At 42.3% G+C, this 25,891-nt stretch overlaps 1 protein-coding gene across 1 annotated transcript in view; it reads left to right on the forward strand.

Moving 5' to 3' along the window:
* Positions 1–25,891, forward strand: part of csmd3a (CUB and Sushi multiple domains 3a) — a gene marked incomplete at both ends in the record, with an annotated part of 567,839 nt that overhangs the window by 237,960 nt on the left and 303,988 nt on the right. Inside the window, 3 exons of the mRNA XM_079838157.1 lie at positions 3,804–3,991; positions 5,008–5,196; positions 24,742–24,858. Coding sequence (XP_079694283.1) covers positions 3,804–3,991; positions 5,008–5,196; positions 24,742–24,858 — 494 coding nt within the window. The remainder of the gene's footprint in view (positions 1–3,803; positions 3,992–5,007; positions 5,197–24,741; positions 24,859–25,891) is intronic.

Below are 25,891 nucleotides of genomic sequence, written 5' to 3' on the forward strand. Positions count from 1 at the left end.
CATCTTTTCTCGTAATAACGAGATCTTATGTCGTTAAAACAACATCTTTTCTCGTAATAACGAGATCTTATGTCGTTAAAACGACATCTTTTCTCGTAATAACGAGATCTTATGTCGTTAAAACATCTTTTCTCATAATAACGAGATCTTATGTCGTAAAAACTACATCTTTTCTCATAATGACGAGATCTTATGTCGTTAAAATTACATCTTTTCTCATAATAACGAGATCTTATGTCGTTAAAACAACATCTTTTCTCGTAATAACGAGATCTTATGTCGTTAAAACGACATCTTTTCTCGTAATAACGAGATCTTATGTCGTTAAAACATCTTTTCTCATAATAACGAGATCTTATGTCGTAAAAACTACATCTTTTCTCATAATGACGAGATCTTATGTCGTAAAAACAACAACTTTTCTCGTAATAACGAGATGTTGTCGTTTTAACGACATCTTTTCTCGTAATAACGAGATCTTATGTCGTAAAAACTACATCTTTTCTCGTAATACCGAGATCTTATGTCGTAAAAAAACCTTGTAATAACGAGATCTTATGTCGTAAAAACGACATCTTTTCTCGTAATAACGAGATCTTATGTCGTTAAAACAACATCTTTTCTCGTAATAACGAGATCTTATGTCGTTAAAACGACATCTTTTCTCGTAATAACGAGATCTTATGTCGTTAAAACATCTTTTCTCATAATAACGAGATCTTATGTCGTAAAAACTACATCTTTTCTCATAATAACGAGATCTTATGTCGTAAAAACTACATCTTTTCTCATAATGACGAGATCTTATGTCGTTAAAATTACATCTTTTCTCATAATAACGAGATCTTATGTCGTAAAAATGACAATTTTCTCGTAATAACAAGATCTTATGTTGTTAAAATGACATCTTTTCTCGTAATAACGAGATCTTATGTTGTTAAAACGACGTCTTTTCTCAACATCAAAATTAAAATACAATTTATAGAAAACGAAATTCACTTAAAAAGAAATTATTTCTGCAAAACAACACACAATAAAAATCACGTCTGACCCCACCCCATGTCACTAGACATATTGTGCATTTTATAGCCTATATAGGCTCATGCCGACGAAAGCGCCCGCAAATTCTTTAATATTTATCATTTTTGCTTTTTTTTTACCACTTCGTTATTTTGGCTCGGAATTTCGTTGGAAATATGAACTGAATTTAGAAATTACATTTGAAATTAAAAACTTTGCGTTTAATAAACAAAATACATTTTTGAAGCGTTTGGAGTGGAGTAGGCTACATGCAAAACATAGCCTATTTAGATTCATAGTTAGGCTATATGTTTAAATATTAGCCTATTATATTATTATTTTAATTTCATATGTTGATGATGAAAAGTGAGCAGCATGAGTAAGATGCACAATATGTCTGGAGACATGGGGTGGGGTCAGACGTGATTTTTATTGAGTGTCGTTTTGCAGAAATCATTTCTTTAAAGGGAATTTCGTTTTCTATAAATTGTATTTTAATTTTAATCAAGGTTTCATAAACTAATGGCCTGTATATTTAATGCATAAGAAGCAAAATAGGAACGCGGAATGGATTGACATGCGTAACGAACCCACTGGCCTGTTTCCGCGGCCTTTGAGTAAGGCTGAAAGCGTCTTTCTTTTTAATACATTTCTAGAATATATGTATTACAGTATAACATACAATATATTACAGTAGGCCTATTATAGATCAAAGGCATGGGCTATATGGATTCTCTAATGTGGATACAGGCATATTTTGTAGACATCACTGTACAACACATGTCCTTATTAGGAGAAATTATATGTCGTTTTAATGAGAAAATTATGTCGTTTTTACAACATAAGATCTCGTTATTACGACATAATTGAGTGAAAAAAATAATATGTACGTGGCAGCAATGCGTCACCGTAATCTATCTATCTATCTATCTATCTATCTATCTATCTATCTATCTATCTATCTATCTATCTATCTATCTATCTATCTATCTATCTATCTATCTATCTATCTATCTATCTATCTATCTATCTATCTATCTATCTATCTATCTATCTATCTATCCGTTCATCGTTCTATCTATCATTCTATCCATCCATCCATCCATCGTTCTATCTATCGTTTCATCCATCCATCAATCATTCTATCTATTGTTCTATCCATCATCCATCCATCCATCGTTCTATATATCGTTCTATCAATCCATCCATCCATCGTTCTATCTATCATTCTATACATCCATCCATCGTTCTATCTATCATTTCATCCATCCATACATCCATCCATCAATCATTCTATCTATTGTTCTATCCATCATCCATCCATCCATCCATCCATCCATCGTTCTATATATCGTTCTATCAATCCATCCATCCATCGTTCTATCTATCATTCTATCCATCCATCCGTCCATCGTACTATCTATCATTCTATCCATCCCTCCATCGTTCTATCTATCGTTTCATCCATCCATCATTCTATCTATTGTTCTATCCATCATCCATCCATTCATCGTTCTATATATCGTTCTATCAATCCATCCATCCATCGTTCTATCTATCATTCTATCCATCCATCCATCCATCCATCCATCGTTCTATCTATCGTTCCATCCATTATCCATCCATCCATCATTCTATCTATCGGTCTATCCATCCATTCATCCCTCCATCGTTCTATCTATCGTTTCATCCATCCGTCCATCCATCATTCTATCTATCTATCCTTCTATCCATCCATCCATCGTTCTATCTATCGTTTCATCCATCCATCCATCCATCCATCCATCCATCCATCCATCATTCTATCTATCGGTCTATCCATCCCTCCATCCTTCTATCTATTGTTTCATCCATCCATCCATCGTTCTATCTATCGGTCTATCCATCCCTCCATCCTTCTATCTATTGTTTCATCCATCCATCCATCGTTCTATCTATCGGTCTATCCATCCCTCCATCCTTCTATCTATTGTTTCATCCATCCATCCATCGTTCTATCTATCGTTTCATCCATCCATCCATCCATCCATCCATCCATCCATCCATCCATCCATCCATCCATCCATCCATCCATCCATCCATCCATCCATCCATCGGTCTATCTATTGTTTCATCCTTCTATCTATTGTTTCATCCATCCATCCATCGTTCTATCTATCGGTCTATCCATCCCTCCATCCTTCTATCTATTGTTTCATCCATCCATCCATCCATCGTTCTATCTATTGTTTCATCCATCCATCCATCCATCGTTCTATCTATCGTTTCATCCATCCATCCATCCATCCATCCATCCATCCATCCATCCATCCATCCAACCATCCATCCATCCATCCATCCATCCATCCATCGGTCTATCCATCCCTCCATCCTTCTATCTATTGTTTCATCCATCCATCCATTGTTCTATCTATCGGTCTATCCATCCCTCCATCCTTCTATCTATTGTTTCATCCATCCATCCATCGTTCTATCTATCGTTCCATCCATCCGTCCATCCATCCATCATCTGTTGTGTGTAGTTGTCTTCAGTGTTTATTGCAGTGAGTGTGATGTTGGAGACTCAGAGCTCAGGTCTGGAACGGCTGCAGGATGAGTAAATGTGTGTATGGTCATGATTGTCATGATGAGTGTGTTTGATCTGTAGTGAACAGTGTGAACACCGGCTCTCATTAAGACAGGCGGTGGGCCAGCCGTGGGTAATGAGCTCTGTGTGTGTGTGTGTGTGTGGACAGTGGGTCATTTCTTTATCTCCTTTCTTTGATCTGTTTTATTTCCGGCAGGTTCCAGACAGAACTCAATTATGACTTTCTAGAGGTTCACGACGGGCCTAATCTCCTCTCGCCCCTGATCGCGTCTCTAAATGGCACCCAAGTCCCTCAGTTCCTGTTCAGCAGCGGCAACTTCCTGTATCTGCTCTTCACCACCGATAACAGTCGCTCTAACAGTGGCTTTAAGCTCTTCTATGAAAGTGAGTCAGCCGTCTTTATAAACCGTGTGAGAAATGATATTTCGACCTGAATCATATCTATTTCTGCACACAAGCAAACAGCTCCAGGATTTCTCTTTGTAGTTTTCTGTCTCGCTCTCTCTATTTCTTGCCTTTTCTGCCCCCCCTCCCTTTTGCGGTTTATAGTGTGCTTTATTGTCTTGACAAAAACTGTGCATTCATATTTCCAAACCGTCTGCAGCGCTTACAGCGACAAATGCTGTGAAATAAACAGAAATGGTTTTTACTTTAGTGTTATTAACAAATAAAGTAATGATAAATACAAATATGAATAATTGTGAATTAAATTGAATTAAATTAATGAAATAAGATAAAAAATAAAAAATATTTATGCCTTTTCTGAAACTGTACATTTACCTTTAATGGACATTAAAAACATTTTTTTTAATACATTTTATATTTTTACTGGAGTACACAAGTATTATTAAACAAATGTATAATAAATACAATATCAATGCAATAAAAAACTAAATAAAATAAAATAATAAAATACATTTGCACAATACAAAAATGATAAAAAACAGTTATTAATGCAGTGAAATAAAATAAAATACACTAAAATAAAATAAAAAATGAAATAAAATATATAGATTAAATTAAATTAATAAAATAAAATAAAAATAATAGAATGCACTAAAATAAAATAAATAAATTATAAAACAATAAAATACAATGAAATAAATGAAATAAAATGAAATAAATAAAATAGTGAAATGAAATAATAAAATAAAATTATGAAATAAAATAAAATTTTGAAATTCAATTAAATAAAATAATAAAATAAAATGGAATAGAATGAATAGAATAGAATAATAAATAATTAAATAAAAATTATAATTTTAGGTAAGTTTACATTCCTTCATCTCTGAAACTGTACATTTACCTTTAATGCACAGTTACATAAAATTATTAAATATTTTCTGTTTAACTCTAATTGTATCTTTAGTCATGTAAAATGTCCGTTCTCTGTGCTTCAGGCGTCACTCTGGACACTCACTCATGTCTGGATCCCGGCGTGCCGGTAAACGGGATACGTTACGGACAGGACTTGGCCATCGGCTCGGTGGTGTGGTTTGGCTGTGAGCCCGGATACAGACTGAGCCACGAGGAGCAGCTGGTCTGTGAGAAGAACCACTGGTGGAGCCACGCTCTGCCCTCATGTGACGGTGAGCCATTACACCCATCAGACCCTTACACAGCTCTACATCAGACCCTTCCACAGCTCTACACCCATCAGACCCTTCCACAGCTCTACATCAGACCCTTCCACAGCTCTACATCAGACCCTTACACAGCTCTACATCAGACCCTTCCACAGCTCTACATCAGACCCTTCCACAGCTCTACATCAGACCCTTCCACAGCTCTACATCAGACCCTTCCACAGCTCTACATCAGACCCTTCCACAGCTCTACATCAGACCCTTCCACAGCTCTACATCAGACCCTTCCACAGCTCTACATCAGACCCTTCCACAGCTCTACATCAGACCCTTCCACAGCTCTACATCAGACCCTTCCACAGCTCTACATCAGACCCTTCCACAGCTCTACATCAGACCCTTCCACAGCTCTACATCAGACCCTTACACAGCTCTACATCAGACCCTTCCACAGCTCTACATCAGACCCTTCCACAGCTCTACATCAGACCCTTCCAGAGCTCTACATCAGACCCTTCCACAGCTCTACATCAGACCCTTCCACAGCTCTACATCAGACCCTTCCACAGCTCTACACCCATCAGACCCTTCCACAGCTCTACATCAGACCCTTCCACAGCTCTACATCAGACCCTTCCACAGCTCTACATCAGACCCTTCCACAGCTCTACATCAGACCCTTCCACAGCTCTACATCAGACCCTTCCACAGCTCTACATCAGACCCTTGCACAGCTCTACATCAGACCCTTCCACAGCTCTACATCAGACCCTTCCACAGCTCTACATCAGACCCTTCCACAGCTCTACATCAGACCCTTCCACAGCTCTACATCAGACCCTTCCACAGCTCTACATCAGACCCTTCCACAGCTCTACATCAGACCCTTACACAGCTCTACATCAGACCCTTCCACAGCTCTACATCAGACCCTTCCACAGCTCTACATCAGACCCTTCCACAGCTCTACATCAGACCCTTCCACAGCTCTATATCAGACCCTTCCACAGCTCTATATCAGACCCTTCCACAGCTCTACATCAGACCCTTACACAGCTCTACACCCATCAGACCCTTACACAGCTCTACACCCATCAGACCCTTCCACAGCTCTACATCAGACCCTTACACAGCTCTACATCAGACCCTTCCACAGCTCTACATCAGACCCTTACACAGCTCTACATCAGACCCTTCCACAGCTCTACATCAGACCCTTACACAGCTCTACATCAGACCCTTACACAGCTCTACATCAGACCCTTCCACAGCTCTACATCAGACCCTTACACAGCTCTACATCAGACCCTTCCACAGCTCTACATCAGACCCTTCCACAGCTCTACATCAGACCCTTCCACAGCTCTACATCAGACCCTTCCACAGCTCTACATCAGACCCTTACACAGCTCTACATCAGACCCTTCCACAGCTCTACATCAGACCCTTCCACAGCTCTACATCAGACCCTTCCACAGCTCTACATCAGACCCTTCCACAGCTCTACATCAGACCCTTCCACAGCTCTACATCAGACCCTTCCACAGCTCTATATCAGACCCTTCCACAGCTCTATATCAGACCCTTCCACAGCTCTACATCAGACCCTTCCACAGCTCTACATCAGACCCTTCCACAGCTCTACATCAGACCCTTCCACAGCTCTATATCAGACCCTTCCACAGCTCTACATCAGACCCTTCCACAGCTCTACATCAGACCCTTCCACAGCTCTACATCAGACCCTTCCACAGCTCTATATCAGACCCTTCCACAGCTCTATATCAGACCCTTCCACAGCTCTACATCAGACCCTTCCACAGCTCTACATCAGACCCTTCCACAGCTCTACATCAGACCCTTACACAGCTCTACATCAGACCCTTCCACAGCTCTACATCAGACCCTTCCACAGCTCTACATCAGACCCTTCCACAGCTCTACATCAGACCCTTACACAGCTCTACATCAGACCCTTACACAGCTCTATATCAGACCCTTCCACAGCTCTACATCAGACCCTTCCACAGCTCTACATCAGACCCTTCCACAGCTCTACATCAGACCCTTCCACAGCTCTACATCAGACCCTTCCACAGCTCTACATCAGACCCTTCCACAGCTCTACATCAGACCCTTACACAGCTCTACATCAGACCCTTACACAGCTCTACATCAGACCCTTCCACAGCTCTACAAAAGACCCTTACACAGCTCTACATCAGACCCTTCCACAGCTCTACATCAGACCCTTACACAGCTCTACATCAGACCCTTACACAGCTCTACATCAGACCCTTCCACAGCTCTACAACAGACCCTTACACAGCTCTACATCAGACCCTTCCACAGCTCTACATCAGACCCTTCCACAGCTCTACATCAGACCCTTCCACAGCTCTACATCAGACCCTTACACAGCTCTACATCAGACCCTTCCACAGCTCTACATCAGACCCTTCCACAGCTCTACATCAGACCCTTCCACAGCTCTACACCCATCAGACCCTTACACAGCTCTACATCAGACCCTTCCACAGCTCTACATCAGACCCTTCCACAGCTCTACATCAGACCCTTCCACAGCTCTACATCAGACCCTTCCACAGCTCTACATCAGACCCTTCCACAGCTCTACATCAGACCCTTCCACAGCTCTACATCAGACCCTTCCAGAGCTCTACATCAGACCCTTCCACAGCTCTACATCAGACCCTTCCACAGCTCTACATCAGACCCTTCCACAGCTCTACACCCATCAGACCCTTCCACAGCTCTACATCAGACCCTTCCACAGCTCTACATCAGACCCTTCCACAGCTCTACATCAGACCCTTCCAGAGCTCTACATCAGACCCTTACACAGCTCTACATCAGACCCTTCCACAGCTCTACACCCATCAGACCCTTCCACAGCTCTATATCAGACCCTTCCACAGCTCTACATCAGACCCTTCCACAGCTCTACATCAGACCCTTCCACAGCTCTACACCCATCAAAACCTTCCACAGCTCTACATCAGACCCTTCCACAGCTCTACATCAGACCCTTCCACTGCTCTACATCAGACCCTTCCACAGCTCTACACCCATCAAAACCTTCCACAGCTCTACATCAGACCCTTCCACAGCTCTACATCAGACCCTTCCACAGCTCTACATCAGACCCTTCCACAGCTCTACATCAGACCCTTCCACAGCTCTACATCAGACCCTTCCACAGCTCTACATCAGACCCTTCCACAGCTCTACACCCATCAAAACCTTCCACAGCTCTACATCAGACCCTTCCACAGCTCTACATCAGACCCTTCCACAGCTCTACACCCATCAAAACCTTCCACAGCTCTACATCAGACCCTTCCACAGCTCTACACCCATCAAAACCTTCCACAGCTCTACACCCATCAAAACCTTCCACAGCTCTACAGCAGACCCTTCCACAGCTCTACATCAGACCCTTACACAGCTCTACATCAGACCCTTCCACAGCTCTACACCCATCAAAACCTTCCACAGCTCTACATCAGACCCTTCCACAGCTCTACATCAGACCCTTACACAGCTCTACATCAGACCCTTCCACAGCTCTACATCAGACCCTTACACAGCTCTATATCAGACCCTTTCACAGCTCTACATCAGACCCTTCCACAGCTCTACATCAGACCCTTCCACAGCTCTACATCAGACCCTTACACAGCTCTATATCAGACCCTTACACAGCTCTACATCAGACCCTTCCACAGCTCTACACCCATCAGACCCTTACACAGCTCTACATCAGACCCTTCCACAGCTCTACATCAGACCCTTCCACAGCTCTACATCAGACCCTTACACAGCTCTATATCAGACCCTTCCACAGCTCTACATCAGACCCTTACACAGCTCTATACCCATCAGACCCTTCCACAGCTCTACATCAGACCCTTACACAGCTCTATATCAGACCCTTCCACAGCTCTACATCAGACCCTTGCACAGCTCTATATCAGACCCTTCCACAGCTCTACATCAGACCCTTCCACAGCTCTACATCAGACCCTTCCACAGCTCTACATCAGACCCTTACACAGCTCTACATCAGACCCTTCCACAGCTCTACATCAGACCCTTCCACAGCTCTACATCAGACCCTTCCACAGCTCTACATCAGACCCTTCCACAGCTCTACATCAGACCCTTCCACAGCTCTATATCAGACCCTTACACAGCTCTACATCAGACCCTTCCACAGCTCTATATCAGACCCTTACACAGCTCTATATCAGACCCTTCCACAGCTCTACATCAGACCCTTACACAGCTCTACACCCATCAGACCCTTCCACAGCTCTACATCAGACCCTTCCACAGCTCTACATCAGACCCTTCCACAGCTCTACATCAGACCCTTACACAGCTCTACATCAGACCCTTCCACAGCTCTACATCAGACCCTTCCACAGCTCTACACCCATCAGACCCTTCCACAGCTCTACACCCATCAGACCCTTACACAGCTCTACATCAGACCCTTACACAGCTCTACATCAGACCCTTACACAGCTCTACATCAGACCCTTACACAGCTCTACATCAGACCCTTACACAGCTCTACATCAGACCCTTACACAGCTCTACATCAGACCCTTCCACAGCTCTACATCAGACCCTTACACAGCTCTATACCCATCAGACCCTTCCACAGCTCTACATCAGACCCTTACACAGCTCTATACCCATCAGACCCTTCCACAGCTCTACATCAGACCCTTACACAGCTCTATATCAGACCCTTCCACAGCTCTACATCAGACCCTTGCACAGCTCTATATCAGACCCTTCCACAGCTCTACATCAGACCCTTCCACAGCTCTACATCAGACCCTTCCACAGCTCTACATCAGACCCTTACACAGCTCTACATCAGACCCTTCCACAGCTCTACATCAGACCCTTCCACAGCTCTACATCAGACCCTTCCACAGCTCTACATCAGACCCTTCCACAGCTCTACATCAGACCCTTCCACAGCTCTATATCAGACCCTTACACAGCTCTACATCAGACCCTTCCACAGCTCTATATCAGACCCTTACACAGCTCTATATCAGACCCTTCCACAGCTCTACATCAGACCCTTACACAGCTCTACACCCATCAGACCCTTCCACAGCTCTACATCAGACCCTTCCACAGCTCTACATCAGACCCTTCCACAGCTCTACATCAGACCCTTACACAGCTCTACATCAGACCCTTCCACAGCTCTACATCAGACCCTTACACAGCTCTACATCAGACCCTTCCACAGCTCTACACCCATCAGACCCTTCCACAGCTCTACACCCATCAGACCCTTACACAGCTCTACATCAGACCCTTACACAGCTCTACATCAGACCCTTACACAGCTCTACATCAGACCCTTACACAGCTCTACATCAGACCCTTACACAGCTCTACATCAGACCCTTCCACAGCTCTACATCAGACCCTTCCACAGCTCTACATCAGACCCTTCCACAGCTCTACATCAGACCCTTCCACAGCTCTACATCAGACCCTTCCACAGCTCTACATCAGACCCTTACACAGCTCTACATCAGACCCTTACACAGCTCTACATCAGTCCCTTCCACAGCTCTACACCCATCAAAACCTTCCACAGCTCTACATCAGACCCTTCCACAGCTCTACATCAGACCCTTCCACAGCTCTACACCCATCAAAACCTTCCACAGCTCTACATCAGACCCTTCCACAGCTCTACACCCATCAAAACCTTCCACAGCTCTATATCAGACCCTTCCACAGCTCTACATCAGACCCTTACACAGCTCTACATCAGACCCTTACACAGCTCTACATCAGTCCCTTCCACAGCTCTACACCCATCAAAACCTTCCACAGCTCTACATCAGACCCTTCCACAGCTCTACATCAGACCCTTCCACAGCTCTACACCCATCAAAACCTTCCACAGCTCTACATCAGACCCTTCCACAGCTCTACACCCATCAAAACCTTCCACAGCTCTATATCAGACCCTTCCACAGCTCTACATCAGACCCTTACACAGCTCTATATCAGACCCTTACACAGCTCTATATCAGACCCTTCCACAGCTCTACATCAGACCCTTCCACAGCTCTACATCAGACCCTTACACAGCTCTATATCAGACCCTTCCACAGCTCTACATCAGACCCTTACACAGCTCTATATCAGACCCTTCCACAGCTCTACATCAGACCCTTCCACAGCTCTACATCAGACCCTTACACAGCTCTATATCAGACCCTTACACAGCTCTACATCAGACCCTTCCACAGCTCTACACCCATCAGACCATTACACAGCTCTACATCAGACCCTTCCACAGCTCTACACCCATCAGACCCTTCCACAGCTCTACATCAGACCCTTCCACAGCTCTACATCAGACCCTTACACAGCTCTATATCAGACCCTTCCACAGCTCTACATCAGACCCTTACACAGCTCTACACCCATCAGACCCTTCCACAGCTCTACATCAGACCCTTCCACAGCTCTACATCAGACCCTTACACAGCTCTATATCAGACCCTTCCACAGCTCTACATCAGACCCTTCCACAGCTCTACATCAGACCCTTCCACAGCTCTACATCAGACCCTTCCACAGCTCTATATCAGACCCTTCCACAGCTCTACATCAGACCCTTCCACAGCTCTACATCAGACCCTTCCACAGCTCTACATCAGACCCTTCCACAGCTCTACATCAGACCCTTACACAGCTCTACATCAGACCCTTCCACAGCTCTACATCAGACCCTTCCACAGCTCTACATCAGACCCTTCCACAGCTCTACACCCATCAGACCCTTACACAGCTCTACATCAGACCCTTACACAGCTCTACATCAGACCCTTCCACAGCTCTACATCAGACCCTTACACAGCTCTACATCAGACCCTTCCACAGCTCTACATCAGACCCTTACACAGCTCTACATCAGACCCTTACACAGCTCTACATCAGACCCTTACACAGCTCTACATCAGACCCTTCCACAGCTCTACATCAGACCCTTCCACAGCTCTACATCAGACCCTTCCACAGCTCTACATCAGACCCTTCCACAGCTCTACATCAGACCCTTCCAAAGCTCTACATCAGACCCTTACACAGCTCTACATCAGACCCTTCCACAGCTCTACATCAGACCCTTCCACAGCTCTACATCAGACCCTTCCACAGCTCTACACCCATCAGACCCTTACACAGCTCTACATCAGACCCTTACACAGCTCTACATCAGACCCTTACACAGCTCTACATCAGACCCTTACACAGCTCTATACCCATCAGACCCTTCCACAGCTCTACATCAGACCCTTGCACAGCTCTACATCAGACCCTTACACAGCTCTATATCAGACCCTTACACAGCTCTACATCAGACCCTTACACAGCTCTACATCAGACCCTTACACAGCTCTACATCAGACCCTTACACAGCTCTACATCAGACCCTTACACAGCTCTACATCAGACCCTTACACAGCTCTACATCAGACCCTTCCACAGCTCTACATCAGACCCTTCCACAGCTCTACACCCATCAGACCCTTCCACAGCTCTACATCAGACCCTTCCACAGCTCTACATCAGACCCTTACACAGCTCTACATCAGACCCTTCCACAGCTCTACATCAGACCCTTACACAGCTCTACATCAGACCCTTCCACAGCTCTACATCAGACCCTTCCACAGCTCTACATCAGACCCTTACACAGCTCTACATCAGACCCTTCCACAGCTCTACATCAGACCCTTACACAGCTCTACATCAGACCCTTACACAGCTCTACATCAGACCCTTACATAGCTCTACATCAGACCCTTACACAGCTCTACATCAGACCCTTCCACAGCTCTACATCAGACCCTTACACAGCTCTACATCAGACCCTTACACAGCTCTACATCAGACCCTTACACAGCTCTACATCAGACCCTTACACAGCTCTACATCAGACCCTTCCACAGCTCTACATCAGACCCTTCCACAGCTCTACATCAGACCCTTACACAGCTCTACATCAGACCCTTACACAGCTCTACAACAGACCCTTACACAGCTCTACATCAGACCCTTACACAGCTCTACATCAGACCCTTACACAGCTCTACATCAGACCCTTCCACAGCTCTACATCAGACCCTTCCACAGCTCTACAACAGACCCTTACACAGCTCTACATCAGACCCTTACACAGCTCTACATCAGACCCTTACACAGCTCTACATCAGACCCTTCCACAGCTCTACATCAGACCCTTCCACAGCTCTACATCAGACCCTTCCACAGCTCTACATCAGACCCTTCCACAGCTCTACATCAGACCCTTCCACAGCTCTACATCAGACCCTTCCACAGCTCTACATCAGACCCTTCCACAGCTCTACATCAGACCCTTACACAGCTCTACATCAGACCCTTACACAGCTCTACATCAGACCCTTCCACAGCTCTACATCAGACCCTTACACAGCTCTACATCAGACCCTTCCACAGCTCTACATCAGACCCTTCCACAGCTCTACATCAGACCCTTCCACAGCTCTACATCAGACCCTTCCACAGCTCTACATCAGACCCTTACACAGCTCTACAACAGACCCTTCCACAGCTCTACAACAGACCCTTACACAGCTCTACATCAGACCCTTACACAGCTCTACATCAGACCCTTACACAGCTCTACATCAGACCCTTACACAGGGTGTCTACAGCTCTATCGGTTGTTTTAACCCAGTGAATGGGTTGTTTTAACCCAGCAACCCAGCAATTGGGTTGTTTTAACTCAGTTAATGGGTTGTTTTAACCCAGTGATTGCGTTGTTTTAACCCAGCCATTGGGTTGTTTTCAACCCAGCGACCCAGAAATTGGGTTGTTTTGACTCATCGAATTGGTTGTTTTAACCCAGCCATTGGGTTGTTTTAACTCAGTGAATTGGTTGTTTTAACCCAGTGAATGCGTTGTTTTAACCCAGCCATTGGGTTGTTTTAACTCAGTGAATGGGTTGTTTTAACCCAGCAATTGGGTTGTTTTAACTCAGTGAATTGGTTGTTTTAACCCAGTGAATGCGTTGTTTTAACCCAGCCATTGGGTTGTTTTAACTCAGTGAATGGGTTGTTTTAACCCAGAAACCCAGCCATTGGGTTGTTTTAACCCAGAGACCCAGCAATTGGGTTGTTTTAACTCAGTGAATGGGTTGTTTTAACCCAGCGATTGGGTTGTTTTAACCCAGCGACCCAGCAATTAGGTTGTTTTAACTCAGTGAATGGGTTGTTTTAACCCAGCGACCCAGCAATTGGTTGTTTTAACTCAGTGAATGGGTTGTTTTAACCCAGTGAATGGGTTGTTTTAACCCAGTGAATGCGTTGTTTTAACCCAGAAACCCAGCCATTGGGTTGTTTTAACCCAGAGACCCAGCAATTGGGTTGTTTTAACTCAGTGAATGGGTTGTTTTAACCCAGTGAATGGGTTGTTTTAACCCAGTGAATGCGTTGTTTTAACCCAGAAACCCAGCCATTGGGTTGTTTTAACCCAGAGACCCAGCAATTGGGTTGTTTTAACTCAGTGAATGGGTTGTTTTAACCCAGCGATTGGGTTGTTTTAACCCAGCGACCCAGCAATTAGGTTGTTTTAACTCATTGAATGGGTTGTTTTAACCCAGCGACCCAGCAATTGGTTGTTTTAACTCAGTGAATGGGTTGTTTTAACCCAGTGAATGCGTTGTTTTAACCCAGCGACCCAGCAATTGTTTTTTTTAACTCAGTGAATGGGTTGTTTTAACCCAGCAGTTGGGTTGTTTTAACCCAGCAGTTGGGTTGTTTTAACCCAGCGGTTGGGTTGTTTTAACTCAGTGACCCAGCGATTGGGTTGTTTTAACCCCGCGGTTGGGTTGTATTAACTCAGTGAATGGGTTGTTTTAACCCCGCGGTTGGGTTGTATTAACTCAGTGAATGGGTTGTTTTAACCCATCGGTTGGGTTGTTTTAACTCAGTGAATGGGTTGTTTTAACCCAGCAGTTGGGTTGTTTTAACCCAGCGGTTGGGTTGTTTTAACTCAGTGACCCAGCGATTGGGTTGTTTTAACCCAGCGGTTGGGTTGTATTAACTCAGTGAATGGGTTGTTTTAACCCATCGGTTGGGTTGTTTTAACTCAGTGAATGAGTTGTTTTAACCCAGCAACCCAGCCATTGGGTTGTTTTAACTCAGTGAATGGGTTTCCAACCTTTTTTGGGTTAATTTTAAGCCAGCCATATAGTATTGTTTAAACAATAGTTGGGTTAAATAAAGCTACCCAGCAGGTTGGGCAAACCTTTAACCCAATTACTGGGTTTGTCCTTTCTCAACCCAGCGTATTCGAGTGCATGGAGGCTGAAGTGTTGCTGAATATTGTGCTCAATAACTCTTTTTCCTGAGCAGCTGTGACTATGACAAGCATCTCCGTCTGTTCAATCGCAGATAATGATCAGCTTAAATGTTAATTATAAAGCAGAAGATTTTCCTGAAGATGTTTCGTTTGCTTCCAGACGCTCAGGACTCTTTCAGGGAAACTGCAGTTCACGTTTGCTTGAGTGATGTGACATTTCTGAGTGCCACAAGATGTTCAGCGAGATGTAGGACGGGAGATGAGTTTATCCATCTGCAATTGATTGGATCAGGGAAACATACTAACAGAATAAAGCCAGTTGATTGGACGAGCAAAATGAACATCTAATAATAATAATAATAATAATAATACCAGGAAATCTAGAAAGTAAATAAGGTCCATTCAGTTGCACTTTATTACTCTGGTCCATTTTAGACAATAAAAATATAATTAAATAAAAATGTAAATATAATACAATAAAATAAATTTTTATATTTTTTTCTGAAACTGTAAATTTACAAATAAACTTAAATATAAACTTAAATAAAATAATGATAAATACAGTAATACAATAAAATATTAAAAGATAAAATATAATAAAATAAAATTTTTACATTTAAATAAAATACAATAAAATAAAACAAATTTAGGAAAGTTTACTTTTTTTTAAAACTACATTTACAAATAAACATTAGCATAAAATTAAATGTATTTATTTATTTATAATTATCAATACTATTAAAATAAAAAATAAAATAAATTTAAAATGTAAATAAAATACAATAAAATAAAATTATTTTAGGTAAATTTACATTTACAAAAGGTATTTTTTTTACAATTATCAATGGAATTAAAATAAAAAAATAAAATACAATAAAATACAATAAAATGAAATAAAATAATTTAATGTAATAAACAAATACACTTTTACAAAAAAAAGTATGATAAATACAGTAATAAAATAAAATATTAAAAGATGAAATATAATAAAATAAATTTTTTACATTTAAATAAAATACAATAAAACAAAACAAAACAAAATTTAGGAAAGTTTACTTTTTTTTAAACTACATTTACAAAAAAACATTAGCATAAAATGAAATGTATTTATTTATTTATATATATATAAAAAAGTAAATAAAATACAATAAAATAAAATTATTTTAGGTAAATTTAAAATTGTTACAATTATCAATGCAATAAAAAAAAATAAAAAAAAAAATACAATAAAATGAAATAAAATAATTTAATGTAATAAACAAATACACTTTTACAATAAAATTATGATAAATACAGTAATAAAATAATAAAATAAAAACAAAATAAATATTAATTTAATTTAATGTAACATAATTTTTCTGAAACTGTACATTTACAAATAAAAAACATCAATGCAATTAAATACAACTTCAAATAAGTTTACATAGTTTTTTTTCAGAAACTGTACAGTTACCTTTAATGCACAATAAAATTAAATGTATTAATTTATTTTTTTACTTTTTTATATTGCTACTGGAGTAAAAAAGGATTATCAACATACAAAAGAATGATAAATACAATAACATAAATAAATAACATAATAATTTCAGGTAAGTTTACATTGGTTATTGTTTGAAACTGTATGTTTAGTTGACAGGTTACTTATAGTTAGTAGAACATCTAAAGTGGACTATGGAAATAAAGTGTTAGCGTCCGTTCTGACGACTTTAACCTTCCAGTAAAATGTTTATCTCCAGAAGAGCATTCATCGCAGGTCTGGCCCATTTGGCGTATTCAATTTTAATGAATCCACGTCATTCTGAATGAACTGAATGTGGAGGAAATATTTTGGGTACTTCACGGCGCCGGAGGGAAGAGAGAAAGAAAGAGATTTAGGCAGATGTTGAGCCCGAGGCGCCTGGACTCACGGGAGGGACGCTGACATTCATTATCATTAAAGGTGAAGTCGCTGAGGAAATCTGCCTTCATTCCTTCAGTCCTGGAGTTGCATGAAAGCCCTGAAGTTAAGAGAACTCTGAGTTATAAGGTTAAGTGTACACTTAGTGAAACATGGGTTGCAGGAAAAACCTAAGGGTCCATTTAAGGCTGTCATTAAGTGCTTGCCCTTAATTACTTGAGAGTTCCCTTATGCATTGCAGCAAAGTCATTAGTGACCATTTAGCCCTAAAAAAATGAAGGGACCAAAACAGGTCGTCTGCAACGCGATGGATGATTTCATGTTAATTGAGGAGGAGAAAATACCAATTTGCATTTCTAGTGATCGAAATAAACCTGTGGAAAGAATGACTTAAAACAGTCAGAACTAAAATTTTATTTTTGATATTTCACTTCCTCTCTGCGCTTGAATTACCTCATGCCAGGTGCTTGCAGAGAGACTCCGCCCACACTCTCTTCTGATTGGCTGTGATTGATTTGGTTGCGAGTGCAGTGTGCTTGCAGAGAGACTCCGCCCACACGCTCTTCTGATTGGCTGTGATTTGATTTGGTTGCGACTGCAGTGCGCTTGCAGAGAGACTCCGCCCACACACTCTTCTGATTGGCTGTGATTGATTTGGTTGCGAGTGCAGTGCGCTTGCAGAGAGACTCCGCCCACACGCTCTTCTGATTGGCTGTGATTGATTTGGTTGCGACTGCAGTGCGCTTGCAGAGAGACTCCGCCCACACACTCTTCTGATTGGCTGTGATTGATTTGGTTGCGAGTGCAGTGCGCTTGCAGAGAGACTCCGCCCACACGCTCTTCTGATTGGCTGTGATTGATTTGGTTGCGAGTGCAGTGCGCTTGCAGAGAGACTCCGCCCACACTCTCTTCTGATTGGCTGTGATTGATTTGGTTGCGAGTGCAGTGCGCTTGCAGAGAGACTCCGCCCACACGCTCTTCTGATTGGCTGTGATTGATTTGGTTGCGAGTGCAGTGCGCTTGCAGAGAGACTCCGCCCACACGCTCTTCTGATTGGCTGTGATTGATTTGGTTGCGACTGCAGTGCGCTTGCAGAGAGACTCCGCCCACACACTCTTCTGATTGGCTGTGATTGATTTGGTTGCGAGTGCAGTGCGCTTGCAGAGAGACTCCGCCCACACTCTCTTCTGATTGGCTGTGATTTGATTTGGTTGCGAGTGCAGTGCGCTTGCAGAGAGACTCCGCCCACACGCTCTTCTGATTGGCTGTGATTGATTTGGTTGCGAGTGCAGTGCGCTTGCAGAGAGACTCCGCCCACACGCTCTTCTGATTGGCTGTGATTGATTTGGTTGCGAGTGCAGTGCGCTTGCAGAGAGACTCCGCCCACACTCTCTTCTGATTGGCTGTGATTGATTTGGTTGCGACTGCAGTGCGCTTGCAGAGAGACTCCGCCCACACTCTCTTCTGATTGGCTGTGATTGATTTGGTTGCGAGTGCAGTGCACTTGCAGAGAGACTCCGCCCACACACTCTTCTGATTGGCTGTGATTTAGTTGAGAGTGCAGTGCACTTGCAGAGAGACTCCGCCCACTCTCTCTTCTGATTGGCTGTGATTTGATTTGGTTGCGCGTGCAGTGCGCGTGCAGTGAGACTCCGCCCACACGCTCTTCTGATTGGCTGTGATTGATTTGATTGCGAGTGCAGTGCGCTTGCAGAGAGACTCCGCCCACACACTCTTCTGATTGGCTGTGATTGATTTGGTTGCGACTGCAGTGCACTTGCAGAGAGACTCCGCCCACACTCTCATCTGATTGGCTGTGATTTAGATTGATTTTGTATGTCTGGTGTAAGGGCATGTGAATTAGATTACAATCACTTAAAATGTTTGAGAATGTGAGCTCAGTTTTAAAATGATTTTCTTCTGGTTTCTTCAGTCGAGTCTTAGCATGGGACTGAAATGTTATTTCTTTGGTTTGAACATTACTCAAGATCTATATTTGTCCCAATCAATAGCTTAAGCCCGGCCGAGATAAGGCCACCAGCCTATTGCTGCTTTCGCTTTCTGGAGACACTTTGAGTCGCTCTTCAATTGACAGATTGTGTTCAGAAGAAACACAATTAGAGATGAGCCATGAGCTTCAGATTCCCTGGTTCTCTGTCCTCTGCAATTGCACGTCAACATTCCTTGTGTTAGCAGAGGGTATTGTTCAAGGTTTAAAATGTGTGAAGAACATGAAGTCATTTTACATTATTTATGCATTTGGCAGATGCATTTTCCTAAGTATTAAAAAAAATTGTTAATGCGTTTCAATTTTTTAAAACAAGATTATTAATTCAGCTGCACACAAATTTGATATCAATTTATGTGAAATTCGATGAGCCAGTTTACAAAAAGAGCCAGCCAACAAAGCATAATCATTTTTGCTAAGTCGTTATTAAAACCATTCCTACATAAATTATCAAACTGAACTGAATACGACAATTTGGCCATTCTGAACACGTTTCTGTGCGAACCGCTTCAGTGCGACGTGATGAAACCATTCTTACCTAAAATTGCAAACATACACGCGATCGTTTTTAATGCAGATTTTGCTGATTCAAACACATTCTTTATTTCAGTCAGGTCCACTTAAGTCAAAAACACCAAAGGTCAACTTTTTATTGGCACATTTTGCTAAAATGTACATTTGGCGATATGGCTCTGTTCATCTTTTCATGAGCTCCATGAAAAGCCAAGACAGGGAATAGCGGCAGATTCTGGGGACGACCTCCCATTTTTTCAACTGTGAGGGTAGTGAAACCCCCCATTGAGAACAGAGCGTGCATCAATGACAACAGAATGACATTGATGAAGGTAAACACAGTTTAAGGAGGAGCTGGGGAGGAGGTGGGTCAATTCATAGATGCCACCTACATCACTACCAAATAGAACGCCGCCATGTTTACGACCAATCTCGCCCGGTATGGCCGGGAGAGAGAGAGAGAGAGAGAGAGAGAGAGACAGAGATACCTGGAGAAAAAATCTCAGAGCATAGTAAAATAAAAGATTACATGTGTGAGATATTGTCCAACCTGAGTCTCTCTCTCTTAGAACCTATGTAGGTTGTAATAAGGGACAGATAAGGAAACTGTGAGGTTTAAAACCTCTGGGTTTAGCCCAATAATAAGTCCATTTTACTCTTTTCATAAAGTTACTACATGGGCTAAACAAAGGGACTTGCATAGGTAGACCGAAAAAAATAACTTTGACATCATCCTACCTCCAGGATTTGTGTTTAAGTGAAATATACACTCACCTAAAGGCTTATTAGGAACACCAGTTCAATTTGTCATTAATGCAATTATCTAATCAACCAATCACATGGCAGTTGCTTCAGTGCATTTAGGGGTGTGGTCCTGGTCAAGACAATCTCCTGAACTCCACACTGAATGTCGGAATGGGAAAGAAAGGAGATTTAAGCAATTTTGAGCGTGGCATGGTTGTTGGTGCCAGACGGGCCGGTCTGAGTATTTCACAATCTGCTCAGTTACTGGGATTTTCACACACAACCATTTCTAGGGTTTACAAAGAATGGTGTGAAAAGGGAAAAACATCCAGTATGCGGCAGTCCTGTGGAGAAAATGCCTTGTTGATGCTAGAGGTCAGAGGAGAATGGGCCGACTGATTCAAGCTGATAGAAGAGCAACTTTGACTGAAATAACCACTCGTTACAACCGAGGTCTGCAGCAAAGCATTTGTGAAGCCACAACACACACAACCTTGAGGCGGATGGGCTACAACAGCAGAAGACCCCACCGGGTACCACTCATCTCCACTACAAAGAGGAAAAAGAGGCGACAATTTGCACAAGCTCACCAAAATTGGACAGTTGAAGACTGGAAAAATGTTGCCTGGTCTGATGAGTCTGGATTTCTGTTGAGACATTCAGATGGTAGAGTCAGAATTTGGCGTAAACAGAATGAGAACATGGATCCATCATGCCTTGTTACCACTGTGCAGGCTGGTGGTGGTGGTGTAATGGTGTGGGGGATGTTTTCTTGGCACACTTTAGGCCCCTTAGTGCCAATTGGGCATGGTTTAAACGCCACGGCCTACCTGAGCATTGTTTCTGACCATGTCCATCCCTTTATGAGCACCATGTCCCCATCCTCTGATGGCTACTTCCAGCAGGATAATGCACCGTCACAAAGCTCCAATCATTTCAAACTGGTTTCTTGAACATGACAATGAGTTCACTGGACTAAAATGGCCCCACAGTCACCAGATCTCAACCCAATAGAGCATCTTTGGGATGTGGTGGAACGGGAGCTTCGTGCCCTGGATGTGCATCCCACAAATCTCCATCAACTGCAGATGCTCTCCTGTCAATATGGGCCAACATTTCTAAAGAATGCTTTCAGCAGCTTGTTGAGTCAATGCCACGTAGAATTAAGGCAGTTCTGAAGGTGAAAGGGGGTTAAACACAGTATTAGTGTGTGTTCCTAATAATCCTTTAGGTGAGTGTAGGTTTAAAGGACAATTCTGACGACATATGAACCTAGGGGTTAATAACATATGTGTACCGAGTCGACCGTTCTCTGGGACATGTTTTCATGCAAACCGGAGATGAGCTGCTAACGCTAGCTTTCGGGCATTTGGTAAATCACTATGTTATACCACTAAAAAGGCTCAAAATAGCACAACACTTCAACTGTAGCATAATAAGGGCCCCAAAATGCAAACCGAAGCATTGAGAACTTTGTAAGAGTACCGACAGTTTATTAAAAAGATATATTATAAAGACTGTAGCGCACATGTTTACATGCAGACAAAATCGGACGCAGTCTTTATAATCTAGCTATCTTTTTAATAAACTTTCTGTACACTTACAAAGTTCTCAATGCTTGGGTTTTCATATAGGGACCCTCATTATGCTACAGTTGAAATGTGGTGCTATTTTGAGCCTTGTTAGTGGTAATAGTGACTTTCCAAATGCCCGTTGGCACCATGTACCAGCTATCATCTGCGAAGTGTTCATTGCATAGTAGGGTGTGAGACGTGGGTGTCGCAAAATGGCGGCGCAAAGCTACAGTGACGTCATGTGACCCAAACAAATTGAGTGCATAGGAATCGAATCAGCTGATATGGGCGGGGTTGGACTTTTCCCAATCAGCTGATAGCGGAGCTTGACTACATGGCCTGCCTGAACTAATGCAGAATGCTTGATTTATGCATCCTTTATAGATGATTTTATCCTAAGTATTTTTTTACCTCTTAAGCTCTGGGACCGTTTTTTGGGGATTTCCGCTCCCCATACACACTTACAGTGTCTCTAAATACACAATACTGGTGGCATTTTACAGGAAACCCTTTGAAGTTTCATAAACCACTGCTAAAAGTGATAAACATGTGAGTATATGTTGTCTGAGCTGTAATAAAAATAAATAGTCTCTTTTTTATTTTTTTGTAGTAATACCGGGGCCAAGTGTAACAGAAGCAAACAAGGAAACTAGCAGCAGACCAACTGAAAAAATGAGTGCAGACATTTGAAGACAATTTTAAGCAAAAATGTTAAAACCCCCACATTAAAACAATGAGTTATATAGAGCCAATGTCATATTTGTTTTAATTATAGCGCCAGCAAGAGGCACAATCCGACCATTTTTCTTATGTGTCCTCGGAGTGAGCCCATACATGTGTGTGTCAATTTTGTGAAATTAAGTGAAAATATCTCAATTTGTTTTGGAGTTATAGACATTTATATGTAAAAACACGAAAAAATTACTGACTCCTGACTTTGATTGGATTTTACAACCCCTTAATATCAATATTTTGACATTTGGGCATTAGCGTTTAGCTATCGACCTATGTTTCTGAACTTCTGACGCTGGTTTCGTCTCGATCGGACAAGCGGTTTCGAAGATATCGGCTAATGTTTTTAAAGCGCTAAATTACAACGCTGCACAAACCATAGCCTGGTTCGTTCAAGTCTGGTATCGTTGGACTCGGCGAGGATTCAGGAGACAAAAAAAAGTTACTCCCATTAAAATAAGTCAACCACACCCAAAGTAATAAGCATTTTTTTTATTCTCCACTAGATGGCGCTGTTTCAAAACTTCTCAGGCTCCTTCAGGGCATCGTGCTGATGACCCATACAGAGTTTCATAACAATCCGTTCATGTGTTCATAAAAGACAGCAATTTAGCACATAATTCAAAATGGCCGACAGCCAAAATGGCCGATATGGTAAAACTGGATATCAGTCGACTCAGCATGCTGTCCTGAATCTAACGAGACCATTTATGATTTTTGGACAAACGGTTCCGAAGTTATAAGCAAAAATACCCATTTTTGAATCTCCGGACCAGTAGGTGGCGCTGTGCCGAAACGCTGCATGTTGCCTCAAGTCATGCTTGTGATGACATATACCAAGATTGGATTGAATACCATAAAGCGTTGCAGAGATATTGGCTTAAGTGTGTTTTTTTGCAACCGCTACGTAAAATTTGTTCCCGCGTTTTTCGAAAATAATTTCATGAATCAACTCGATTTCCATAACATTTTGAGATGTTAAATTTTTTTGCAAATCTCGTCTAGGGCGAGATCGCAAAAGTAGGTTTTGCGGAAAATTCTAAATGGCGGGAGAATTTTCCTGACAGAAAATGACGTCATAGGGTGCAATCGAATCGTCAAAAAAGAATTTTGTTTCTATCATGTATGGTTAAAAAATTATTAGCATAAACATTAGTGCAACTTTGGACAGGTGGTGGCGCTAGAGGGATTGAGTTAGAGACTCCAAATTTGATATAGGGACAGTTGGGACTATCCTCTATCTGTGTGCCAAATTTCACAACTTTCCCGCAATATAACTTCGCCCCTTCGGTGCATCTCTAACCCATATACCGTGATATGAATGCAATATCCCAGTGTCTTTTTTTACAGAAACCCCTGAAATTACATAAAACACTCGCTCACTTTCTCAGGGAAACTTTCATGGACATCATAAAGCGATTGTGACCTTTTCTGGAGACCACTGCAGGTGGAAAGTAGCTCAAAGTAGAGGAATTCTCGCTGCTCTCGTTAACCTTTCGGTGGTATTTTTACTTCCGGTGAAGGTTAGTCTGCTCTTTGAATCCCCCGCTGACCTCGGCTCATCTCAGGAGAAGTCTCAGGAAAACACAGAGCGCTGGAAGTGATACAGTTGTAGAGTTTCAGATCTTTGTTAAGATTCCACCCGTGTCTTCCTGCAGCTCTGTGCGGAGGCGATGTCCGCGGCCCCGAGGGCATCATCCTCTCTCCCGGCTTTCCCGAGCTCTATCCCAACTCATTAAACTGCACATGGACTCTGGAGGTCAGCCATGGCAAAGGTACGCACCCTGGAGATTTCTTCAGTAGAAGATCAGAGCTCGCTTCTGATATCCGATCTGTCCAAGAGCTGGAGTGTGTATTTTTATTTATTGAACGCATGCGGGGGAATCTCTACTTGGGGGAAAAAACACTTTAGATATGTGAATATATAGTAAAGTGTAATTTATGAGCTGATTTAATTATTTTTGTAACATTATTAAAGGACAACTCTGGTGAAAAATGAGCCTAGGGGTGATTAACACATGGTTAGCGAGTAGATCGTTCTCTGGGATGCGTTTTCATGAAAATCGAATGTAAAGATTTTTATCTCTAAAAACAGATATAACGCTAGTCTATGGGGCACAGAATAAGTCAAATTAAACCGCTAGTTAATACCACTAACAAGACTCAAAATAGCCTCACACTAACACGGGAGCATAATGAGGGTCCCTACATGCAAACCCAAGCATTGAGAACTGTGTAAGTGTACAAACAGTTTAATAAGAAGATGCTTTATAAAGACAGAACATTACGCAAATACAGACAGCAGCCATCTTGGAAAACAGTCTGGACAAGTCGAGCCACGGTTGAATAATCCGCCATCTCTTTAGTGTGTGTCCATCCATCCATCCATCCATCCATCCATCCATCCACCCATACATTCATTCATTCATCCATCTATATTTGTATCCATCCATCCATCATCCATCCATCCATCCATCTATATTTGTATCCATCCATCCATCCATCCATTCATCTATCTATATTTGTATCCATCCATCCATATTTGTATCCATCCATCCATCCATATTTGTATCCATCCATCCATCCATCCATCCATCCATCCATCCATCCATCTATATTTGTATCCATCCATCCATCCATCCATCCATATTTGTATCCATCCATCCATCCATATTTGTATCCATCCATCCATCCATCCATCCTTCCATCTATATTTGTATCCATCCATCCATCCATCATCCATCCATCCATCTATATTTGTATCCATCCATCCATCTATATTTGTATCCATCCATCCATCCATTCATC

This window comes from Gobio gobio (assembly GCF_949357685.1).
Source record: "Gobio gobio genome assembly, chromosome: 15".
NCBI classification, from domain to species: Eukaryota; Metazoa; Chordata; class Actinopteri; order Cypriniformes; family Gobionidae; genus Gobio; species Gobio gobio.